Genomic DNA, 20,498 nt, shown 5'->3' with positions numbered 1-20,498 from the left:
GATACATGAGCCCTCCCTGTTCTTTTTTCTTTTTTTTTTGTAGCTTCCTATAAATCTGTAATTATTTCAAAATAAAAAGTTGTAAAACAAGCTAATGCCTGATTGTTTCACAAGTGTAGACATATATTAAAATTGACAAAATTATACACTTTCAATATGTGTAGTTTATTATACCTCAATTCTACTTCAATGAGGTTGGGAAAAAAGAAAAAAAGTTAATGCCTTCATAATCATTACTGCTATGAAAACATCCTTACTCTTTCCTCACATCTACCAAGATATTGAAAGCAGTATTAACAGACACCAAGAGTCCAACTACATCTATTTACATCACCCTACTAAAAATATGCAAGAACAATAAATTTAATGTTTTTCCTTTGCAAAGCAAAAATGAAACTTGAAAGACGAAACCTTTATGTGAAACCACTAACTACTGCAGATAGCTTAAAGAGCATTTAGAGTCATCTCTCAGTATCAGTGGGGGATTGTTTCCATAACTCCCACGAATACCAAAATCGACAGATGCTGAAGTCCCTCATGTAAAAATGGAGGATAATTTGCATATGACATATACACATCCTCCCCATTCAGTTATAATTCAGGATTAGGGGTGCCCACCCTCCCTGAAGTTGAAAATCCACATGTAACTTGATTCAGGTTCCACATCTGGGGATTCAGCCAACCACAGATCATATATTCAAGAAACTCCAGGTATGAGTAGACCTACACAGTTCAAACCTGTGTTGTTCAAGGGTCAACTGTACTTCAAATCATCTCTAGATTACTTATAATACTTAATACAATGTAAATGCTATGTAAATAGTTTTAAACACAATGTAACTACTATGTAAATTCAAGTTTTGCTTTTTGGAACTTTCTGGAATTTTTTCCCCAATATTTTCAATTCCTGGTTGGTTGAATCTTCAGCAGCAGAACTCTTGGACTTGGAGAGCAAACTGTATTCATGCACTCTTCTGGCAAGGCCAGATTCTACCTCCTTTCCTTTTTCTCTATCTCCTTCTAAAAGAAAGACTCTGGTACAGTTACAGTTGACTCTTGAACAACACAAGTTTGAACTGCCTGGGTCCACTTATATGCAGATTTTATTCAATAAATATACTGTCGGCCCTCTGTATCTGCGGGTTCCACATCCACAGATTCAACCAACCATGGACAGCAGATGGAAAGCTTAATACACAATCTGTGGTTGGTTCAATCTCTGGATGCGGAACCTGCCCATATGGAGGGCTGACTATGGGACTTGAGCATGCATGGATTTTGGTATCCACAGTGAGTCCTGGAACCAATTCCCCATGGATTCCCCGAGGGACAACTGTATAAGTAGTCAGTTTTGAGAAGATTCATTTTAAAATAAGATTTAAAATAAGATCAGCTGAACAACCTTATAAGGAGATGATGTGATTTGTTCTCCAAATAGTACTTGTCCAAGATTTTCAGAAGGGCTTTTCTTTCCGGAGTCTTGACAGAAGTCAAAGCTAAAAAAAGAGAGGTTCAAGTAAGGTTAAAAAAAAATCAAAGAATTTGCAGCAACATGGATGCTCCTGGAGAATGTCATTCTTAGTGAAGTAAGCCAGAAAGAGAAAGAAAAATACCATATGAGATCGCTCATATGTGGAATCTAAAAAACAAAAACAAAAACAAAAACAAACAAACAAACAAAAACAAAGCATAAATACAGGACAGAAATAGACTCATGGACAGAGAATACAGACTTGTGGTTGCCAGGGGGGTGGAGGGTGGGAAGGGATAGACTGGGATTTCAAAATTGTAGAATAGATAAACAAGATTACACTGTATAGCACAGGGAAATATACACAAAATGTTATGATAAGTCACAGAGAAAAAAATGTGACAATGAGTGTGTATATGTCCATGAATGACTGAAAAATTGTGCTGAACACTGGAATTTGACACAACATTGTAAAATGATTATAAATCAATAAAAAATGTTAAAAAAAATCAAAGAAATCAGTCCTTGTAATTTATCTAGCCTCTCCACCATTAATGGTAGATGATTCTAAAAATATGACCCAGAATGTGCCTAATTATGATTTATAAACTTCATTATATGTTTCTTTTAAAATTGTTTACCCTCTGATAATTATGAATTCATTATTTAAAATGCTCATGGAACTGCTCTTGACTTTTGTAATGTAGTAGGTAATCACAATTTTAAAAAGCAACCAACAATATTGTCAGAGTTAAACTTCAAATTACATATAAGGACAAACAAGCAAACAGTGGCTTAAAGTCTGTGCTGATTCTAACCTGAAACATTTAGAAACTGTAATATCAGCTCTGATAAAAGGGAAACTTAAAAAACAAAATCCTCCCCTACCCGAACACATTCCCACATACTCACAAATCAAATGGTTACTAGCTGAGAAGAACTATAATTACCTTGAAGTAACTTTGTATGCAAAATGGCTTAAGTAGAGATAAAATAAATGGTAGGCCTCTGTAATATTTTAAATACTCATACTAGCACCCTACGTTTACATCTGGTATTTTAATGAAGATCAGACTTGATTTTATTTCTGCTTAATCAGTGGAAATAAAGTAATATCAAAGGGAACTAAAATCATTTTTTCTAAGAAGTACATCATTTGTTGTTATTCTCAAATGATTGATCGTACTTCATCTTGATTATGTAATAAGGACTCACTACTAAACTAAGCACCTTCATCCATTAAAACTCTTAGTATAGGGGGAGTGGATAACTCAAGTGATAGAGTGCATGCTTAGCATGCATGAGGTCCTGGGTTCAATTCCCAGTAACTCCTCTAAAAATAAAGAAAGAAATAAGCATTACCTCCACCAACAACAAAGAAATGAAAATTTTTTTTAAAAACCTTAGTATAAACCTACCTATTCAAGATTTTAGAAATAAGATACAACTCTGCAAAGATTTTTTTTAAGTTCAAAGTGTAGTAAATTTATAATTTGCCTTTCATAGGAAGAAAAATCAAGTATGGCAACTTCTTAATTTTTTAAGCATTTGTGTCACATCTAGATCTCTCTATTCTGATCATTTTTTCCTGTTACCTCTATTACAAAATTATCACCACATTTCTTAATATGTCCAGGGCTTTCATTCACTAGCTTTAAAAACTTAAGGCACGTTTTAGCACAATTATGTCAAGTTATCACAATGATATCAGTTACACTAGATACAATTGTAATACTTATAACTTACGTATTATGTTCATAAGGTAGCACAGATTCCACTGAATCCAACCTATTTACAAATAGTGCTACAGATGACTAGAGAAGGAAAAAAAAATCATTAATAATACAAAGTAAAATAAGGTAGCACTTGCAAAATATATAATGAAGTAACTGAAAGGCAATGGGGTCCATTGCTCCCATCAATTTATAACTGTATAGTTAAAATTTTATAACTTAGCACAGTGTTATAAATTTATAACAGTACAGTTATAAATTTTAACATAGTATTGTTATAAATTCATAACATTTCATTTATCTAGCATCATCAGGGTCTCTGAACGCATACATTTTTCAGATACCTCAGCCGTTCTTAACCTTTTTTAATTATAGAATCACTTGAGAATATGATGAAAGCTATGGTCCCTCCCCCCAGAAAAGCACACATATTCACCAATTCTCTGTTCAGTTTTAAGAGGTTTCAGAGGGCTCCTAGGGTCCATGGAATTCAGGTTAAGAACTTGAAATAATTAAAGCTATCTGCAGAAGTGTTTTTCTTGCATTATTTTAACCATTTTTATAAGAAGTACTCTAAAATACACTTCACTGTTTCCCATCTTAAACAGAACATGATGATCACAATTTAACCTTCCTTGATGACTCAGGGTCATTTTGAACATCAATCATTGCACCTACTTTGACTCTGTGACATCTTCAGTATCAAATGAGATAAGAAGAGCTATTTGCCCCAAAACTGAATGCAGAAAGATAACTACTCACACCCCTGCTACCCACACCCCCTCACCCCTACCAATGAACATAAACTGGTTTGTAAATATTTTGTGTCTCATTATTTTAGGCTGTCAACTGTCATTATGCTTCCTCGCTTTTCTTCTCTACCCACCTCCCAAATCTACTATAGATCAAGCCCTCAATTTGTGGAATAATTACCTAGATTTGTTTAAAACTATGTCAAAAAGATCATAAAAAAAGAATGAAATTTTGCCATTTGCAACAATATGGTTGGACCTGGAGGATATTATGCTTAGTAAAATGATTTGGACAGAAAAAGACAAATACTGTATGATTTCACTCACATGTGGAATCTAAAAAATAAAACAAATGAATAAATGTAACAAAACAGAAACAGAGTCACAGATATGGAGAACAAACTAGTGGTTCCTAGAGGGGAGAGAGAAGGGGGAAAGGACAAGATAGGGGTACAGGATTAAGAGATACAAACTACTATGTGTAAAATAAATAAGCTGCAAGGATGTAATGTACAGCATAGGGAATATAGACAATATTTTATAATAACTATACATGGAGTATAAACTGTACAAATATTGAATCACTATGCTGCACACCTGCAACTAATATAATATTTCCATATTTCAATTTAAAATATTTGAACCATACTTCAATTTAAAAAAAAAAAGATGTCAAAAAGACTGCCTGAGAGCATGAACATTATGACACCTATTCTGGCTCTTCACAGGATGTCTTTGCTTACTTCCCTGGATCTCAGCTGTGCTCTTGACAATTCATCAGATAGGATTTTTTAAATCATTAAAACAGCAGAACTTGGGTAAGCCCTTTATTTTTTTGAAAATTCCATACACGAATTTTTAAAAACTTGAGCATCTGCTATCATCTTTACCATATGGTTAAATTTTTTTTAAAAGAAGAGGATGTAGAGAACTGTCATGTTTGGAAACATACAAATAACCTAATAAAAGCAATGCAAATTACAAACACAACACACAATTTTTCATCTACCAGGTTGACAAAGATCTAAAAATTTGATGGCATGTTTTCGTCAAGCTGTGGAGGAACAGACACTCTAACACACTGCTGGTGGGAGTGTAAATTAATACATAGAGAGCAATTTGGTATTCAAAATTAAGTGTCACTTGTTAGTTACCTGTTTGTTAAGATGATGGCTCAAAACACCACTATTTCTCACAGGAAAAAGCAAGCTGCCGGTTTTAAGAGCAACTGTGCTGCACCTAGAACTGGCCTTTAAAAACCCCAACTTTCAAGTTGGCTAAGTGTGTAGTCAAACCACACCCAGTGCTTGTTCTCGACTCTATAGTGCCTTTGTGGTGCCTTCTACCAGAACACCTCCACACACTTGATTAGGCAACTTGGAGTCAGAAAATAAGCCTTACTACTCATTAATATTCTTTGAATTGAATTACTTGCAAAAAAAAAAAAACTTTCTTGGGAGTGAGTTTACAGTTACAAAAACAAGGATGTCAAGGAAGGGAGTGAAGAAGTTATTGGGGGTTGCTGGACAGGCGCAAGAGGAATTGGGCCAGAAATCTCTGGCGAAAAAAAACCGATATGGTAATAGCTGCCGTTTATTGAAAACAGCATATGCCAGGTGTTTTTTGTCAGTGCTTTTCATACGGTGTCTTATTTTATTCTCACAAATCTGAGAGGTAAGTAGTATTATCTTGCTGTTTGTGGAATGGATCCAGGGGAAACCAAAGTGAATTAACAGAATTAAAGTGGTAAAAGTGTGAGACCACCACGGGAGTGAAGGGTGACAGAAACATGGTGGGGATGTATCTTAAAATGACCTTATTAGTGTGCGAGTCTTGAAAGGCAGATTGTAAACGTGGGACAACAGGGAGGGGAAAGAGGGAAGAGGTGGAGGATACTGAGTGGGAGAGGAAGCAGCCCCGAGGGGGGGCGGGGGAGGGGCTATGATGGAGGAGGAGCTAAGAAAGAGATGGAAGGCCGGCCAATAGGGAGAGGGGAGCGAGAGGAGCCGAGAGGAGCGGGAGGAGCTGAGAGGGAGTTGGCGGAACCAAGCAGGGGCGGGAAGGAGAGGAACCTAGATGAGGGAAGAGGCTGGGGCCGAGAGGGAGGGCGGAGCCGAGAGGAAAAAGGGGAAGGGAGGGGGCGGAGCTAAGAGAGAAGCCGAGACAGCGGAAAAGGAGCGGAGAGAAAAGGGTGAAAGCAGAAGCTGCGAGGGGGAGGAGGAGGAGCTGAGAGGAAAGTTAGAGGAACTGAGAAGGGGGAGAGCCGAGAGGGAGAGGGAGAGGATCAGGGAAAAAGGCCCGGATTGGCCAAGTGAGAGGCTCAGAGATTGAGACCCTGAGACACCCCCACAGAGGGGGCTTTGGCTTTCCGGGTCAGAGTCACAGAGCTCCCAACACTGGTCTGCACCGGTGTGTCCCATACTCCATCCCGAAGCCTTCCCCTAACATCTCACTTCCTCCCTCAAGTCCTCACCTTGCAGGTAGGAGTCCCTCGGTCTGCCTCGCAGAAGTTGACCGGAGCCAACCCGGGGAGGTAAAAAGGCGCGCAGCGAGCGGCCTGAAGCCCCAGGAGCAGCCCCAGCCCCAGCCGCCACCAGAGCCCGGGGAGGGCGGGCCAGAGGCGCCAGAGGTTGGTTCCTAGGTAGGAACCACGAGAACTCATTTTAAGAGCCGGTTCAGAGCTTGGGGACACACACCATGGGTGATATCGGAACCAATAGAGGGGAGAATCGGAAATGATAAGGAAAAATCGTGAACAGGAAAGAGATGAGACCCGCTGGTGGGACTAGAACTCTAAGGAAGGCCACTTGTTGGGGCGAGACACTGACTTGGAACCCGGTTGCTAGGAGGCCTGGCTGGGTTTGTGAGCGCGCGCAATACGCATGCGCGCGGGTCCTCGCCGCGCCTTCCACCCCCACTTCTCCGTCCCCCCTCCCCCTCCCAGCACCCCGAGCCCAACACTTTCCCGCGGTTCAGGCGGTTCCTCGAACACGGTCTTGAGAGATGTCTCCCGGAGCCCGGGGGGCGGGGCGAAGGGATGCCATCTGAGCATTCTCAGTCCCAACATCCCAAGGTCTCGCGTCCTCAGGATTTTACCTCTCTTAGTACCAAAGTGGCGGGGTTAAGGTCCCGGCCATCTTCAGGTCTTGCTGTGGGGGTGGGCAGAGTGGGAGGAGAGGGGGAATTCCTGGGTCTTGCTGCCCAGTACGGTGGCTATTAGGCGCTTGAAGTGCTGCGAGTCCGAAACTGTTACGTAAATGTAAAATGCACGCCAGGTTTCAAAGACTGCACGGCAAAAGGAATACAAAACTTCTCCATTGTTACAGTGATGACAAGTTGAAATGATGATATTTGGGGTCTGTTGCACTAAATAAAACATTAAAATTAATTCTACCTGTTTCTTTTTATTTTTTAAGTGTGTTACTAGAACATTTTAGATTACATATGTGTCTTGAGTTCTATTTCTCTTGAATGGCACAGGTCTGGGGAAGGAGGAAGAATGGAAAAAACTAAAGAGAGCGTGAGGGGAGGGGATTGCTCCTTGTGCTTACAATGCCAAGTACTTGTATTTGGACCTAGAGAGAATTGTAGGTAACTTAGGACAAAGACAGTAGAAGAGTTTGTTGTTTTTCCTCCTTGTGTCTCAAAAGCTTTGGAGAACAAGAGGTCATTTGTTTATGCTGAGACGTGCGCCGCTCGCCAAGGGCCTTTCTGTGCAAGTTCCCTCACTCCAAGAGGTCTGCGTCTTCCGCTGATTGGCAGGGGGGCTATTCAAGACCGAACAAAGGCAGCGAGCTGGCCATTAGCAGAGGCATGCCGAAATTTAGCGAGTTAACTTTTGGACTAGAGAGAGAGGAAAAGTTGTAGCAGAAATGAATGGGGAAAAATGTAGCAACAATCAGAATTAGGGGAGTTGTGAATGAAAAGATCGAACTTGACCAAGAGAACTGGAGAAGCCTCTGTAAAGATTTGAAGAACAGAATAACACGATCAGAAGGGGCACCACTTTTTGAGAAGAGGAACAGAAAAAGGGAGCTAGGAAGCGAGAGAATGGTCACGGTTGGAAGTAGCCAGAGGTTCAATAAAATTTTGTGTTTCACCACCGCTCTCTGGTCTGCCTTTGGATGAAAAGGAGTGTAAGTTAACATAAACAGGATGCCCCACCAGCCTCTCGGGCCCGGGCCCGGGTGTCTAGCGGCTGCGCTAGGACCCAGCGGTCGAGAACTGCTGCAGGACTGGGTGGCCTGCGGAGCGCCTGCGGCTGTGTGAGAGGACCTCGGGGTACCGAGCGCTCTCAGGGGGAGATGTACCACCCGGGTCACATCTACGGGACGCCGGGCCCCGCCCCTCCGCACAAGCCCAGAAGATGTGAGAAGCAGGGAAGAGCAGCGGTCAGCGTGTTAGTGGTCTCTTTTGCCCTCACCACCATCTTCATCCTCTACAACCCCAGTAAGTGCCAGTGAGGTCTTCCATTAAAGCTCCCTGCGGAGCCCTGTCTGTTAAGGTTAAGAAGTGAAGCATCACGGAAGGCTACGTCCCCTTTCTCAGCAACAAGACACAGCCCTCCTGGTGTCACCAGTGTGCGATTATCACCAGCTCCAGCCCCTGTTGGGCCCGGAGATACAGCATATTTTCAGTGCTGTGGGGGCTCTAGGAGTTTGTTTTCTGCCTTCTCACCCCCTATCCTAGAAGATGCAGAAGCCCGAGTGCAGCTTCGTGGGAGTCATCCACTAGACATGACTGCCTTTCCCCAACACCAAAACCTCCCCTCCCACCATGAGCCAATTTAACCACCTCTTACTGAAGAAGAGTAAGGCCTGTCTTTCACCTTTCGCCAGCTCTACACACCTCATATTGTATGCAAACAGTGAAAGTTCTGTTTCTTCCTTTCCAACATGTATGCATTTTGGCTCTTGTCTTGCCTTGTTGCACTGGCTGGGATTTCCAGTACAAAACTGAATAGAAGTGATGAGAGCGAACATCCTTGCCTTCTGTTCTCCATCTTAGGGGGAAAGCATTCAGTCTTTCACCCTTAAGTATGATATTAGCTATAGGCTTTTTATAGATGCCCTTTGCAGGTTCAAGAAGTTCCCTTCTCTTCCTAGTGTGGCTGAGAGCTTTTATCATGATTGGATATTGAATTTTATCCTTTTTTTTTTGGAATCAGTTGATATGATTATGTGTCTCTTCTTAAGACTATTAACATGATGCATTATATTGCTTTTCAGATATTGAATCAGCCTTGTATTTCCAGAATAAACCCCACTTGGTTAGTTGCTGTGTCAAAAAAGCAACAACAAAATAAACAGGACTATATTGTAGTGTGGAAAGTAAAACTTGTAAGTCTTTTAAAATAGAAAATTCAAAGGAATTAATTTCTTAATGTAGGCTATGCCCCAAACTCCAGGGAGACGAGGGTTATCCCTCTTGTACCATTAGGGGCATTTTGGTAGAAAAGTAGAGAATACTTTATTTGTTTTATTTGCTTAATTTTCTCTCTCTCTCTCTACTGAAAGTAAGCATCTTGAGCACAAAATTCATGTCTTGCTTATTTTCAAATCCCTAGTGCAGATCCAGGCACTTAGTAAGAGCACGATACATAGATTCAGAATAAATGAAAAAATGGATGGATGAATGCCACATAACCTACACTGTCATAGGCATTTTATATGTTTTCCCTCATTGAGAAATCAAAAGAGGATGCAATCAAAAGATGAGTAACTGTAGATAACAAGGATGAGACCCCCACTATGTGGCAGTAGAGTTTGCAAAGTTTGTGCCCATCCATTATTTCATTTGACCATGTGACATAGGCAGGGTAGTTATTTAATGTGAAATAACTGAGACCAAGAGAAGATAATTTTGTTTGTCCAAGATCACACAGCTAATAGATGACGAAGTCCAGGCTAGAAAGCAGGTCTCCTGGTAGCTAATACAGCTCTTAAAAATAATGGTATTAAAAGGAAGTAGAAAATGTTTGGTAATAGAAAAGAAATAAACTCATTATATGTAGCTGTTAAGTTTCCAGCTACACCAACTAAGAATGTTCCAGAAACAAGTAAGTAAAGAATTGAGAATAACATAACTTATCTCAAGTTAGGAGCTATCTTTGACAGTGGCACACAGAGAGATTTAACCATGCAATTTGTGACATGTAATGTCACTCAGATAATTTTATAAAGAGAAAGAAACACAAGGGATGGCACTTTACAAAAGCAGATGCTTCAGGCCAAGTTAAAGAAATTGTATAAAACAGACTAATGCAACTACTAGGTCTTTAATAGTTGTTTCCCCACCACCACCACCACCACCACCATGTTTCTAATCATTCAGAGTCAAAGATATCAAGCTACAATTCCCATCCTCTTTCCAGTTCACTTCAATGTGTCCATACCAAAATTAAGTAGTCTAACAAAGGAATCCTGTGATCCAGTGGAATCATGCTCTATTTAAGCCACGTCTCTAAATCAGCATGTTGGAACATCAAAAAGGAAACCAATGTGCCATGGTAGGCCAGTGTGTCAGCTCCAGGGGCTACATCATATCTTTCATAGGGTGCTGACAGGACCAGAGTAGCTTACCCCTTGACTCACTTACTGAGTAGCTTACTGCCTTGACTCACTTTTTCCTTCCCAGTTCGCAAAAATCTCAATATGTTTCTCTCAAATTGATAGTGCAAATCTAATCATGTCACACTCCTTTATAAAATGCTTTGCTGGACAATTGAATACAATGCGGAGTCCTAGATCAGATCCTACCATAGAAAAAGGACGCTAGTGGGAAAACTGGTGAAATCCGAATAGTCTGTAGTGCAGTTAATAATATGCACCAACCTTGATTTCTTAGTTTGATCTTTCTACCGTGGTTATGTAAGATGTTCATGTTACGTGAAGCTCAGCAAATGGTATATGAGAACTTTCGGTACTTTTTGCAGCACTTCAGTAAATCTAAAATTATCTCCAAATAAAAAGTTGAAAAAATCTTCTACTGGCTCTTCTCTGCCCTAAGGGTTAAGCGCAAACTCTTTGCCTTTGCTCAGGAAGACCTGCATGACTAACATTTTGCCTCCACATAAACCTCTCCAGCATTAAACTTTAGAGCGGGAGAGGGAGTGAGAAGATAGGAGCTCCACTCCCGTAATCACTCCACTCTCTGATCCTCCTCCAGAGAACACTCAGTTCAATAAGAGGCCATTGTCTCTAGCCTCTGAACAAACTAATCCTTGCTGTTCCTTGGTCTAGTACGCTCTGCTGACCTTGCCACCCCATCTCCTACTTTTTGCTTGTATATTTCAGCTTGTTTCGGCTTGTATATATCTTGCCTGTATATTTCAGCTCTTAATTTGGAAATTTGCTTTCCTAGAAATCTTCGCTAACGACCCCCCTACTTCACATACGTGCCACACACACCCTCAACACACACGCAGCTGGATTAAGTACCCCTTGTATGTGTTCGTACTAGACGCTATGTATACATGTGATTTGTCACTTTCACACTGCATTATAGTTATGTCTGTCTCCCCTCTTAGTCAGTTGTTAGCCCTGGATCTTCTCCTTCTGTCCACACCTACCACTTTCACACAGCAAGGCAGCTGTTAAAATAGCTTGATTTCACAGGTTTAACACTTTAAGGGTTGTTTTCCATTTAAGTAATTATTCATGTAACTTACATACTCTGTGATATGGTGAGAGAGGGCAGTTTTAGCTTTTCCCTTGATACTGTAGAGTTTCTGATTGTATCATTTCTAAATCATATTTCTGCACCAATATCACCTTGTTATCAAAAGGATACATATATCCCTTTATTACAGGGATCATTGCAAATTGATCGCCACAATAAGTCTAGTTAATTTCCATCACTATACAACTTACAAACTTTTTTTCCTTCTGATGAAACTTTTAGGATTTACTCTCTTAGCAACTTTCAAATATGCAATACAGTATTATTAACTATAGTCACCATGTTATACATTATACCCCCATGACTCGTTTATTTTATAGCTGGAAGTTTGTACTTTTTAGCCTTCTTCATCTATTTTACTCACCCCCTACCCCTCCACCTCTGGCAACCACCAATCTGTTTTCCATATTCATGAGCTCAGTTTTTGTTGTTCTGTTTCGATTAGATTCCACTTATAGGTGAGATCATATGGTATTGGTCTTGCTCTGTCTGACTTATGGCACTTAGCATAGTGCCCCCAAGGTCCATCCATGTTGTCACAAATATGAGGGTAGGGGGTGAAAGAGAGGGAAGCATCATGGCTGATTCATTAGTTTATGGCTTGCACAACTAGATGGATGGGGGACCCATTTACTGAGCCATGGCCTATTGAAAGGGGATCAAGTTTAGGGGGATAGAGAGAGACCTAGAGGGTTTTTTAAATAAACAACCCAATCAAAAAATGGACAGAAGACCTAAATAGACATTTCTCCAGTGAAGACATACAAATGGCCAATAAGCACATGAAAAGATGCTCCACATTGCTAATTATTAGAGAAATGCAAATCAAAACTACAGTGAAGTATCACCTCACATTGGTCAGAATGGCCATCATCAAAAAGTCTACAAATAATTAATGTGGAGAGGATGTGGAGAAAAAGAAACCCTCCTACACCGTTGGTGGGAATGTAAATTGATGCAGCCACTATGGAGAACAGTATGGAAGTTCCTTTAAAAACTAAAAATAGAGTTACCATATCATCTAGCAATCCCACTCCTGGCATATATCCAGAAAAAATGAAATCTCTAATTTGAAAAGATACATGCTCCCCAATGTTCATAGCAGCACTGTTTACAATAGCCAACACATTTAAGCAACCTAAATGTCCATTGACAGATGAATAGATAAAAATGTGGTATGAATGCAATGAATATTATTTGGCCATAAAAAGGAATGAAATAATACCATATGCAGTAACATGGATGGACCTAGAGATTATCGTACTAAGTGAAGTAAATTAGACAGAGAAAGGCAAATACCATATGTTATCACTTATCTGTGGAACCTATAAAATGATACAAATGAACTTATTTACAAAACAGGAATAGACTCACAGACATAGAAAATAAACTTATGGTTACCAAAGGGGAAGGGGGGAGAGATAAATCAGGAGTTGGGATTAACAGATACACACTACAGTATATGAAACAGATAAACAACAAGGACTTACTACATAACACAGGGAATTAAATTCAATATCTTGTAATAGCCCAACATATAGTGGAAAAGAATTTGAGAAAGAATATACGTATATGTATTACTGAATCTCTCTGCTATACACCTGAAATCAACACAACATTGTAAATCAACTATACTTCAATTTTTTTTAAAAAGTAAGTAGACAAAGCACAAGTAACAAACCAAATGAATCCACCTTTTTATAAAATGAGGGATTAATAGCTATTTTCCGAAATATTCCTTAAAATAAGAAATATGCCCACTTAAAAGCTTGTAAAAGAAAAAAAGATTTCTTTTGTTGTTGTTCGTTTTGGATATGCTATACCTGAGGGTACTCTGAGAGTTACAAATCGAGATCTCAAGCATGCAGCTGAATATATAGCTCTGGAATGGGAGATATAAAGTTGGGAGTTGACGGCTTATGGATGAGAAAAGAAATCACATATTGGGTGAGCACAGATGAGAAGAGAAGAGGATCTAGGGCAAGTCTGTGAAAAAATTCAACAATTTGTGGTTTAGTAAAGAAGGATAAGCTGCAGAGTTTTTAGAGAAGAAGCAGGCAGAGAGGTAGGTGGAAAATCAGAAGAATGTGATGTTAGATATAAAATGGCTTGGAAGCTGAGTGAAGACAGTATTTCAAGGAGAAAGTGGTCAGGAACAAAAAAAAGTCCAAGTGAAATAGCAGAAAATATCTTATCATTTTGATTCAGTGACACAGATGTCAGTGGCGACATGAAAGAGCTATTTGGGGGAAATGATCAGGATAAAAGCCAGACTGGAGTGGGTTGAGAATTGAGTGAGGGCTGATAAAATGGAGTAGTTGGTATAGACAAACTCTTTTTTTTTTGGCTAACCCTTTCTTTTATTTGATTTTTAATTATATAAGTAATACATACATGTATTTCTCCTTTAAAAAAAATTAAAACATTACAGACAAGACTAAAATCCTCTTTGACCACTGCCACTAATCCTGGTCTTCTCCCCCACCTTTCAGAGGTAACCATTGTTATTTGTTTGGCGTGTTTTCCCTGGTCTTTATCTTCTATGTATTAACATATTGCTGTTATATATAGCATAATTTTACATAGACACATATATGTATGTGTATGTATTTTATATATGCGTATATAGTATAACATGATGTATAGAATGAACTACTTCACTATTTTAATAAAAGTATTACAGATATTACATACTATGAGTATATCGTAATTTATTTGGCATTCCTCTACTTTTACTTTTACTCTAATTTAGGTTGTTTCCATTTTGTCCTAGTCACTCACAATTCTCCAAAAACTGCCTTATATACACTGACCTGGGCAGAGAAGGCAACAAGATGGATATGCTCATTTAAATTTTAATAGACACTGCTTGCACTTTTTATATGTTAATAGTACACTGTACACCAAACTGCCCTCCCAAATGGCTGTACCAATTTTCCTTCCTACCAGCAGTGGGAGTCGCATAGGACTACTGACTATCCATTATCCCACACCCTCAACGACTCTTTCAAGATGTTTAACTGTGGAGGGTAGAAAAGCTATTATGTGGTAGCCAGAAGGGGACGAAAAATTGAGGCGGGGGGTGGGGGTGGGGTTGTAGATGAGAAAGGCTTGAGCATGTTTTAACGTGCATGAGAAAGTTCCAGTTGAGAAGGAGAGGTTGAATATGTAAGAGGAAAAAAGATAATGACATCAAAGTCCAAGGAAAGCAGGAAAGGACATTATCCAAAGCACAAGTAGAAGGAATGGCCTTAAATGAGAAGAGGCATTATTCTTCTTTTGCATTGTTCTCCAACTTGATTGTGCATCAGAATTCCCTGGAGAGCCGGTTTAAACAGATGGCTGCCCCTTCCTCCACCAGAGTTTGTGAATCTGTAGATTTGGAGGTGAGGTCTGCAAGTTTGCATTTCTAGCAAGTTCCCAGGCATGGCCGATGCTGCTGTTCTGTTCTGGAGAATTAATTACACTTTGGAAACCACTATCCTAGGCGGCAGGAGAAAAGGAAGATGGGTGGGTGCAGAGATGGATAGACATGTATGTTTAGTAACCAGAAGATGAGGAAGTTCCTATCTAATGACTTCTATTTTCTCTGAAACAAGAGTTGTGGTCAAATATTGAAAGTGTGCAGGCAAGAGAGAAGTGGTGCTGGGGTAGGAGGTTAGGGGAGAGTGGAGGTTTTTTAAAAATGGTTGCAGAAGGCAGGTGAGTGAATTGACCAAAATTATTTTCTAAAATTACTGGACAATATTGAGGTCTCATTTGAAGTCTACAGTCACCAGTTTTATAATAGGCTCCATCTGCCCAATTGTGTGAATTTTTCCAATAGACAGGGAGAAAGTAAATGATCACTTTTACCCAAGACTAAGGTTTTACCACTCTAGGGTCTCAAAAAGATATCCAGTAGCTCGTGCCAGAAACCTGGCCTCACCGCTGATTCCTCCTTCACTCCCTGTAACTAAGCTATCATCAATATTAACAGCTAACACTTAATATAATGCCTACTATGTTCTAGGAAATGTAATAAATATGTTGTGATATTACCTCATTTAATCCTGACACTTCCCATAAGTACTATTATTATCTTTATTTTGTAAATGAGGACACTGAGGCACAGAGAAATTATGGATTTGCCCAAATCCATGCAGCTAGGAAGTGGCAGAGCCAGCTTCAAACCAGGCATTCTAGCACCAGGCTCTAGTTCTTAGGTAAGCTATTCTGCACTGTTTCAACTTCCTAACTATCTTCCTGATCTATCCACTGTTCACCACGTCCACAACCACTACCCTAGTCAGAGCCATGTCATAGCTTACTCAGCCTTAAACTCTGAAGTGTTTTCCCAGCTTTCATGTTTGCCCTTTTACAACTCACTCTCCACACAGCTGCCAGTCATCTGTCAAAAATACCAATCAGCTCAAGTTTTTTTGTTACTGGGTTAAAGTTCTTCCGTGGCTTCCCATTGTTCTTAGCATTGAACGTTCTGAATCCTAGCTATGACTTGGATGGTCCTGGATGATCTGACACTTCCCTTACCTTCCAACTAGATTAACTGCCATTGTTTTCCCTAAATCACCATGCTGCAGCCATAGTATCCTCATTTAAGTTCTTCACATACAAGGAACCCTTTTCCTTAGCAGAGCCTTTGCACATGCTATTGCTACTATCTAGAATGTTCTTTCCATGGGCAGTTGCTTCTCATCCTTGAAATCTTAGCTTTCATGTCACTTCCTCCAGAGAGAGATCTTCCCTGGCTCTTGTAAGTAGGTTTCCTCCCTTGCACACACATTTTTTAACGTTTTCTATTACTGCAACTTACTTTATTCATAGTCGTTTTCACGATGTTTTCTTTTCTTGTTTATTTTCTCACTCCTCACACCAGAATGTAAACTTCATGAGGGCAGGGACCAAGTGTATTTTATTCACTATTGTATACCAGTCCCTACCACAGTGACCAACACAGAGTAGCTACCCAGTGAATATTTGGCAAGGGAATGAGTCAATGAATTGGAGGCAGCCAAATAGTATTGTTAGACAGGAAGTTGAGTATGCAAGTGGAGGAACCCAAGGGAGAAATATAAATCCTGGGGTCACAGGGATAGTATTGTAGTGGACACCTAGGGAATGGATGATTACCTTAGGAGTGAGGATAGAATAAAAAGTTAAGAGAGTCTAGGGATGATGAGACAGGAGGGAAGGGGGCAGGGTACAACCATTAAAAGAATGACCCAGCCATTGAGGATAGGACAAATACTGGTTAGAACCAACTAGGCCCAAGATGACAGGAGATTTGACTTTCAGTAGACCTTAAGCCTCATTATACGCTCATTGTAATACATAAGCATGCTAAGCGACACACCCATAGGTGCCATGACAGTTCTGAGGCTGATCATAAATGGCCAAAATGTAGGCAGTGGCCCAATTCCTGGAAATCCTTGCCTCTTCCCCGAAAGAGATGGAATAATCCTCCTACTTGTTAGCATGTGGAATTACCCAGCCCATTAGAACTAACCACCCCCACATCCCAGGGCCTGCTCTCCCTTCTGAGATGGACCCTAGTCTGCTATGGAATGTGCATCTCTCTAAGTAAACTTGCTTTCACCTTATTATGGCTCACTCTTCAGTTTTTTCCTGCTCGAAGCCAAGGACCCTCACTTGCCAGGGTGAATCCCAGGGACTTGCCTGAGACCTGGGACATGACCATCCTCTCACACCCCATTTCCCTGCAACAATGAAACCGAAAAAAACTCTAATTTAAAAAAAAAGTTATTGAAGTATAGTTGATTTACAATGTTGTGTTAATTTCTGGTGTACAGCACAGTGATTCAGTTATACATATTTATTCTTTTTTTCATATATACATTCTTTCTCATATTCCTTTCCATTATGGTATTGAATATAGCTTCCTGTGCTGTCTACATCAAGACCTTGTTGTTTATCTGTTTTACAAATAGTAGTTTGTATCTGCTAATTGCAAACTCTAATTTATCCCTCCCCCACCCCCTTTCCCCTTTGGTAAGCATAAGTTTGAAAAAACTCTAATATTTAAAGATCGACTAGAAAAGAATGAGCCATCAAAGCAAGTTGAGAATGAATGAATGCGCTTCTGGGTAACTGGGTCCTTTCATTCATGCCGTCTGGATTTTGTGTCAGGAAGTCCTTTTGGTTCTACCTTCAAAATTTATCCAGAATCAGACAATTTCTCACCACCTCCACTGCTGTCCCTCCATCCAGGCATTGTTACAATAGCTTTCTTTCTCCTTTTTCTTTTCTTTTCTTTTTTTTTTTTTTTTGGCAGGGGTGGGGGAGAGTAATTAGGTTTATTTACTTATTTATGCATGCATGCTAACCATGTGCTCTACCACAAACCTCTACCCTGCCCCCCACAATAGTTTTCTAATTAGTCTTCCGCTCCCACCCTTGCTCCCTACAGTGTAAGTACCCTGCATACGGAAGCAGTGTGATCCTGTTCTGAGGTAAGATAGACGTGTCACTCACTCTTCTTCTCAAGGCCCTACCATGGCTCCTGATTTCAATCCCAGGAAAAAGTGAAGAGGAGCAGAATTTACCCCATCAAAGTCAAAATATGTCTCTTTGGTGTGAGGATTACTTTGAGCCAATTATTTTTAAGAAAAGGCAGGCATAGCAGCTTTGACAATAGAGAAGTTACCCTTTTGTAAGAGAGAGACATTTACATTTATAAGAGAAATCTCCATTTGTAAACCTGTCTTCCTCTCTGCGCCAGGAAGAGGGGGCGATGATCTTATCTCTAGAAACCCTTATCAATGGAGAATGTAACGATTTAGATTTGCATCACAACCATATTCTTCTTTACCGTGCTTTGCTTGATAGCCTCCCCAAACTGGCCCCTGACCTCCCTCCCACGACCTCTCTGTCGTTAGCTGAAGATGGTGTTTTAAATGATGGCTTGGATCATTTCAGAAATTACTGTTTTCCTGGGTCTCTCCCATATACACAAGAGGGAGGCATGTTATGAAATCTCTGTTTGTCTTTCTCCTATTAATGACTTCTATTATAGAGTGGGGAGGGGGACTCTCAGCCAAGAACCTAGAAGGGTAGAGGGAAAATTATTTTTCCTCCCCAACAAAGTCTTTACCAACGGCCTACAAAAACCTACAAGATCTGGCCCCTCTGCTAATTAGCCGCGTCTTCTACAACCTTCGTTTTCCCTCACTCACTTCAGCTATACTGTGCTGGACCCTTTGCTGTCCTTAGAATGTGGCAGTATGCCCTTCAAGTAGGCAGGGACTTTTGTTTTTTTGTTCACTGATGTATTCCTAGCACCTAAAACAATGCTGGCATATAATAGGCACTGAATAAATATTTGTTGAATGAATAAGTGAAGGAAAGGATGGATGTTCCCCATGACAAGATTATAAAAGCATCTACCCATTTTTCCTCTAGGACTTCAATGCTTCTACTTTTTTGTGTGTGGGGGGGGAGGTAATTGGGTGTATTTGTTTATTTATTTTTATATTTTATTTTATTTTTTTTTAATGGAGGTAGTGGGGATTGAACCCAGGACCTTATGCATGTTAATCACACACTGTATCACTGAGCTCCACCCTCCCCCTCTCAGTGTTTCTACATTTTACCTTTAATTTTTTTGTGGGGGGGGAGGCAATTAGGCTTATTTATTTGTTTATTTATTTACTTATTTAAAGGGAGGTACTGGGGATTGAACCCAGGACCCATGCTAAGCATGCTCTCTACCACTGAGCTATACCCTCCCCCTACACACACTTTACCTTTAAATCTTTGAGCTGGAATTTATTTTGGAGTAAGAAGTGTAGTAGGAATCCAGATTTTTTCCCCCTTCAGTTGGCTCTCTAATTGTTTTGACACAATGTATTGAAAAATCAATCATCCCTCACCCCACCATTTAAAAATGTTTCTTAAGGCACACTTCAGTTCCTTTTTTTTTTAAATTGAAGTATAGTCGATTTACAATGTTGTGTTAATTTCTGGTGTACAGCATAGTGATTCAGTTGTGTATACATATATAGATAGTCCCTTCCATATTTTTTTTCATTATACAGTTCCTTTTAATGGAGTATGAAGTTTGGTTAAAAGTCATCATCTCCTTCATTGTAGAAAAAAATATAGTAGAAAAAAGATATAGTAGATATCTTCACTCATTCTGCCAGTTCCTATATAGATATCAGAGCCATACATTCGTTAAAAACTTTTTTTCCTTTCTTGTTGCAGTTAATTAGGTAGGCTATCTTCTGGACAGTGGCTTGGAAAGCCTCCCAATCTTTAATCACATAAAATTCTTCTGTCCCTTCCTCCTTGCTTCATACCAGATAACAGACGTTTTTAGAACATGCGGCAGGGTATCTTTCTGTAGTGTGGAAAACAGGCATAACTGGATGCAGTGACCTTACATCTGCCCTTCCTGTAAAAATGCAAGGCTGACAGGTGTGCTTCAATTTATTCATTACAGAGTGATGCCTAGATTGATGACTGAAGGTTACTTAATCATTTAATGGGTTGAAGTTTTTAAATCTGTGGACTGTTTTTGTTTTATTGTTGTTTGTTCAGTAAAGAAAAAAGTGACCCCTTTTTGGGTAAATTGGGATTTAAGACAAGGCCACCAGGATTCATTAAATACTTACTATGCACTCATCTCATACTTAAGTACCACGGAGGACAAAAAGAGCTTGTAATTCACTCAGCCAACATTTACTTGGCACTGACTATATTCCAAGGATACCCAGTAGCAAAATAATATCCCTTGACTCAGATTATCCATGGACCATTGATATGGAATCTGGAGAGAAACAATGTGTCTAGGGGAAAACTACAGTAAAAAGAAAATTGTAACTGTATTTCATGATACTCCAA

The 20,498-nt window shown here is 39.8% G+C and overlaps 1 protein-coding gene across 1 annotated transcript in view; it reads right to left on the bottom strand.

The window, feature by feature from the left end:
- Window positions 1–6,726, bottom strand: part of LOC102536235 (transmembrane 9 superfamily member 2-like) — a 73,221-nt gene extending 66,495 nt beyond the window's left edge. The window contains 3 exon segments of the mRNA XM_072956555.1: window positions 1,403–1,496; window positions 3,218–3,285; window positions 6,430–6,726. Coding sequence (XP_072812656.1) covers window positions 1,403–1,496; window positions 3,218–3,285; window positions 6,430–6,618 — 351 coding nt within the window. The 5' untranslated portion in view covers window positions 6,619–6,726.
- Between the last annotated feature and the right edge of the window lie 13,772 nt (window positions 6,727–20,498).

This window comes from Vicugna pacos, chromosome X, assembly GCF_048564905.1.
Source record: "Vicugna pacos chromosome X, VicPac4, whole genome shotgun sequence".
NCBI lineage: Eukaryota > Metazoa > Chordata > Mammalia > Artiodactyla > Camelidae > Vicugna > Vicugna pacos.
The sequence above is the reverse complement of the archived record's forward strand: the minus strand, read 5'-3'. Positions and strand labels throughout refer to the sequence as shown.